The sequence below is a fragment of the Formica exsecta genome, unplaced genomic scaffold (assembly GCF_003651465.1).
Source record: "Formica exsecta isolate Colony F162 unplaced genomic scaffold, ASM365146v1 scaffold207, whole genome shotgun sequence".
Classification (NCBI taxonomy): domain Eukaryota; kingdom Metazoa; phylum Arthropoda; class Insecta; order Hymenoptera; family Formicidae; genus Formica; species Formica exsecta.
The window spans coordinates 589,365-595,040 of NW_021849367.1; the positions used below are offsets into that span (position 1 = coordinate 589,365).

The 5,676-nt window shown below is 29.1% G+C and overlaps 2 protein-coding genes across 5 annotated transcripts in view; both read left to right on the top strand.

The window, feature by feature from the left end:
• LOC115234784 (uncharacterized protein C1orf112 homolog) overlaps positions 1-3,111 on the top strand; it is a 30,375-nt gene extending 27,264 nt beyond the window's left edge. For all 4 annotated transcript variants that reach the window (XM_029806116.1, XM_029806117.1, XM_029806115.1 and 1 more), the window contains 7 exons: positions 81-180; positions 435-606; positions 789-1,020; positions 1,206-1,536; positions 1,682-1,882; positions 1,980-2,387; positions 2,731-3,111. In XM_029806116.1, coding sequence (XP_029661976.1) covers positions 81-180; positions 435-606; positions 789-1,020; positions 1,206-1,536; positions 1,682-1,882; positions 1,980-2,387; positions 2,731-2,940 — 1,654 coding nt within the window. In that variant the 3' untranslated portion in view covers positions 2,941-3,111. The remainder of the gene's footprint in view (positions 1-80; positions 181-434; positions 607-788; positions 1,021-1,205; positions 1,537-1,681; positions 1,883-1,979; positions 2,388-2,730) is intronic.
• A 773-nt stretch (positions 3,112-3,884) lies between these two features.
• The window catches only part of LOC115234775, a 23,994-nt gene continuing 22,202 nt past the window's right edge, over positions 3,885-5,676 (top strand). Inside the window, exons 1-3 of the mRNA XM_029806095.1 lie at positions 3,885-4,029; positions 4,994-5,144; positions 5,248-5,418. Of these exons, the coding sequence (XP_029661955.1) occupies positions 5,025-5,144; positions 5,248-5,418 (291 nt within the window). The 5' untranslated portion in view covers positions 3,885-4,029; positions 4,994-5,024. The remainder of the gene's footprint in view (positions 4,030-4,993; positions 5,145-5,247; positions 5,419-5,676) is intronic.

A 5,676-nucleotide genomic window follows, 5' to 3' on the forward strand; every position in this document is an offset into this window, starting at 1 on the left:
TTATATATAGTATTATTATATATTACAAAATAGAATACGATATTATTAAAAGGATTATATAAAAATTATTTTTGTCACAGATATTCATGCTTCAGTTTAACAAAAGCGGACGAAAGAACAATTTCAATCAATGCTACATCTTTCTTGGATATTATCTTTAATCACGATGATTTCAAGCAGGTACATGATTAAAATTCAATTGAAGAAAATAAAATAAATCGTATTTATTTTGTCATTGTTATAAACGCACAATTATATTTCTTCGTAAAATAATAAATAAAAATTTGTACACACAAAATAGCAGAAAATATGATAAAATAAAAAATATTCTTACACTGTTATATTATATTAAAGAAAAGAAGTGTGTGTAAGACATGAAAATAATTAGCACATTTTGCAAAATTATATATAAATTGCAATTGTTTGTATTTTAGGTATATTTTCAGTATGGAAGGCAAATTGCCTCACATGATCAACATGTAAATTATCATTTATTGACAATCGCTATTATGGAAAAACTGAACAACATGCCATACGAGAATCATTACAAATGGTCTCTAGGTTCGGATTCAATCTTGGACGTTGCGCTAACATACATAGAATATCGTAAGTGACACAAATAAACACAATTTCAAGAAGTCTAAGAATTTCAAGGATTTATAAAAAAGATTTACGAATTTAGAACATCAAACATTTCGAAAATTTTAAGAATATTATAAGTTTAAAAAAAAGAACTTATAATTAAATTATACTTAAATTTTAAAAGTCACAACAAGTTTTTTTTCTAGTCGGAGAAGAAATTTGCGTCGGAGAGTTAAAATTGCTAGGTACTCATGAGATTGGCGGATCATTACCGTTAATCAATGTTTATGAGGCAACTCTGATATTTTTTTGCGATCTTGTCAGTAAGATTCGACCAGAAGACTTTCACACACTCGAGACACTTCTGCTAAAGTATTTGTTGTGTGGCCACTTTTGGAGTTCTCTGCTAAGCTCAGACGTTTGGTGCTTTATTGGCAGGTAAACGACTGCGCACGGTCTTCATTTTAATATTGATATTAGCATTAATATTAATAAAGTTGATTAACAAAATATTAGTAAATTAATATATTAATTAGTTGTTTAATAATACGTTAATTAACATAGCGTGATAAAAAATAAACTGATACCATCCAACTGATTCCTCGCATATTGTTATGTTTAAGGCTCGGAACTTCGCAACTATGCGCCGATCATATCAAACATCTGATCAAAGTCTCCGTCATTTTGATAGAAAGACGTGACAGTATAGAAGCGATCATGCTAGATCACATGATTATCAGTCTATTTGAACTATTGACTGAAGACATGAAATCTACTCTTCTCAAGAATCTCGTTGAGACTATGGATATAAATAATTACGTACCCATCCTGTATCTACTAGTAGCGAAAACTAAGGGTTTTACATCGGAACGATTGCGGCATAAATTCGAGGACTTGCCGAAGGCTTTTTTGGATCTGCAAGAACACCCTTCTATTTGCAATTGGAAACGTCTTGTAAGATATACTAAATTTATCAATCTCCTATATTGGAAAAAATGAACGAATTTTTTTATTAATTTAAAACCTTGATCAATGTCGAAATTGTGAAATAACTTAAAAAATTTTTAAGCTCGAAAGTCTTCTGTCCATCTATTTCCAGATACAATCTGTATCCGCGATGGTAGCGGTGGATTATAGCGATAACAAGGACATTATTGAAATCCTAACTAAATTGTGGACTTTCGTGGAAGATGCGATTATCAAGTGCGAAGGCAAACAATTAGATATAGTATCTGATTTGTTCGTTAGCCTGCTCGACGCCACTCGTCTTGGAAGTCTTCAGGATAACATGTTTTGTTCGGTATAAATATGTTTTATTGTTATTTATTTATTTATTAAGGGTAAATATAACACTCTTTGGTTGCATAAGTATTAAAACCTCATATTTGATATTTCAGATTTTAAAGTCTATCGCGACCTCATGCGTCTATTTGCCTTCTCGGGGCAAAATCAAGATCTGCCATTTTATACGACGATGCAGCGAGGATCTCGATCGTTGCGGAGTCCAAGGCGTAGCATCCATCTTGATCGGGTTGTTCGCTCATCTACTGGAAAACGAGAACCCCTGGGTACGTCAGGAAGCCCTGGAGACTTTCGAGCATATAGGACAAAGATGCTCGGAGCAACTGATCGCTAAAATAGCGAAGGCTCTGGCTAAAATACCCAACATCAACAGCGTCATGCAAGCTTACTTGTCTTCGAGGCCGTATTATTCCCTGGAAGGCTTCGCAAACATGCAGGACTTTCTTAGATATTTGGCTGGAGCTATCAAAAATCGCGACGAGCACACATGCTACGAGTACAATGTAAGTATGATTAAAGGCACAAGTTAAGAAATAAAAGGTAATTATTTATTTTAGGTTTTTTTTTTAAACTTATACACAAGAGCAAATCCAACAATTTATAATATAATATCTACAAGTTCATTTTTTTCAGCGATTCTATCTGGAATTAAATTACATTGAACAAAATGTTCCTCTTAGAACAAAATAATTTTGATTTGATATGTTTTTCTTTTTTTTAACAACTAGTCTGTAATATATAATTTTAGAAAGATTAAAACAAAAGAAATATCTCCTCTGTATACTTAAATAAAGCGCGAAGCGCTATCATTTTATGGATATACTAATTGCAATAAATAAACACAAGGAATCCGAGAGAGAAGAGAAGATACCGAGGCTGGAAAAAGAGGAAAACTCATCGTGCGATGTTTTTATGCCGATATTAATACAACTGGACGAACGAGCCGAGGAGTTGTGCAAAGAATTAGCGAAAGTGTTGGAAGGTCGAGCCGTTATCAGCGATGCCGTCTGCAGAAAATTGATAACTGTACTAGAAAAAATTATTCGAACGAAATGAAATTTCGCGGAATTGATAAGTTTGTCTTATTTCACATGATAAAGGGGATAATCTATCGGTGATAAAGATGAAAACTGGAAATAGCAGTTTATTGGAAATAGTAGTGGTAATTGAAAAAAGAACAAAAAATAAATAAAATATAAATTAGAAAAAAATTATTCTGCAAAAGAAATAGTAAAAAACAAAAAAGAAAATATAACATTACATACAAAAAATTTTTGTTATTATCGAAAGTGACAATAATAATTTAAAAATCTTGAAAAATACATAGAAAGCAATAAAAGTATAAAAATTATGGAATAAAAAAAAATTAAAATATATGTAACTATCTTTTCCTACTTTCTTTCATTTTCTTTCCCGCGTTCATTTCTTCTGTTCATTGATAACTCATACATAACATATATTCAGAATTCTTGCATACGGAATATGTCAACGTCTTAAAGACTCTCACACAAGACGCATCAATATATTATGAGCGGCGAGAAATAATGCAATAACTACTCGATTTACAGCTTGTTCGTAAAGCCCGTTCTACATTGATCGCATGTCGCCAGTCGCAAGCAAATCGACCAATCACAGTCGAATATTCGACGTAATAATCGACTGTGATTGGTCGATTTGCTTGCGACTGGCGACATGCGATCAATGTAGAACGGGCTTTACGAACAAGCTGTAAATCGAGTAGTTATTGCATTATTTCTTGCCGCTCATAATATGTTGATGCGTCTTGTGTGAGAGTCTTTAAGACGTTGACATATTCCGTATGCAAGAATTCTGAATATATGTTATGTATGAGTTATCAATGAACAGAAGAAATGAACGCGGGAAAGAAAATGAAAGAAAGTAGGAAAAGATAGTTACATATATTTTAATTTTTTTTTATTCCATAATTTTTATACTTTTATTGCTTTCTATGTATTTTTCAAGATTTTTTTATTGATAAAGAAAGTCAGCTCTTAAAATCTCCAATAAAACTTAATGTGTTAGTGCTGTATTTTGTATTAATATAGTATTATACAAATCGCAATTTTTACGAATATTATTATAGATTCAGTGATTTACGCTAAGGTCACTTGCATTTTTTATTTGGTGAGTACAGATGCGATAAAAAACTGAATTTATATTAGATGCAGGATTTAATGTTATCGACGATAATGCATTTTATCGTAATTTATAACAAAATGATTCATAAAATTAAATAAAAATAATTTTTGTTAACAAAATTTAATTCGCTATTAAATTATTCAGGATTTAGTTTATTACAACGCGATAATTTAATATATATTCTATTAAATAATCTTTTTGTTGTTAAACATTTAAACTATTTAGTTGATATATTTTTGAAATAAATTTTATTTTTTTGCATTGATATATATTTGTATTTTATGATATTTGCTATTTCTTATAATAAACCGCTATCTGTTTATAAAAAAATGCTAAATGAATGCAAATATTTATGTGCGGAATTAGCGAAAGACAATCTCACATGTATTTTTATGCATTCACATATATTATATTTGTGCATTCACATATTTTTGATCAACATTTATATAATCAAATTTTATCGCACAAATGACGATATATCTATCATCGTAATATCACATCGTATATGCGGATATGAGTATACCGATAAATCTGCGTTTAATTGTTGATTAGTAGTTTCCCGGAAATTTGCGGGAAGTTCAGAAATAGTAACATAAATTTGATTGTTACGCGGTATGCATCTATAATGAAATATTTATGCACATTCTCTATCGTACTAATTATAAATAATATATTTCAATATTAGAATAATATCAGAATAATATTTAGAAACTTTAAAATTTTTTTTGAATGTGCAAAAAAAGAGAAAAATAAAAATTTAATTTAATTTAGAAATATAATTGTTTTTCTTTTTAAACATATTTTGTTATTTTCCACTTTTCTTCTTTGGCTTTCATTTAAAATATATCATTTTTATATTTTATTTTTATATTTTGTCATAGAAATACAAGTATGATAGCGTGGTTTTGTATAATTTTAACGTATATATAATTTGAAGTTAAAATTTTAGATTTTAAAGATCCGGATAATTATATGCAATAATGCAAAACAGAAATATTGAACGCTATCTAATTGACGATAGTATATTTCATAAAATAAACAAACGATTTATAAGTTTGGATTTTAATGATGTAAGAATTCACAATCAGCATTTGACTGAGGTATTGTAAAAAAAATTGATAATATTTTTTATTCAAACAATATATTTTATAACCACGTTATTAATATGTTTATAGTGCGTTATAAAATTTTTGTGTGTTGTAGGTTCTTACGAAATTAGTAGAAGCTATGCGACGACAAAGTCCGCTCTTTAATAAAACGTTTCAAAGAATCCTATGGGCCGGCAGTTATTATAAAAAAACTCGAGTCGGAGAGCCAGAAGAATATGATTTAAACTTTGTGATCAACTTACCCTTTAAAAAGCGAGATATAGAAGTATAATATATTACTTTTGAACTCGATAATGTGTGACAATGTTACAAAATAATATAAGAGAAATTAAGAAAATGCAAAAAGATATATTATTAGTTGTTCAATTTTCAAAATAAATTTTTTTCGAAATTTTTTTGTGCAAGATCTTGTATGAAAAAATTTTTTTTCCGAATTTATGATTTGTATTCAGCATTGATGTATTACTTTCATATCTTATATATATAGAATTACACATGGATAAATGATATTAATATTTTATTA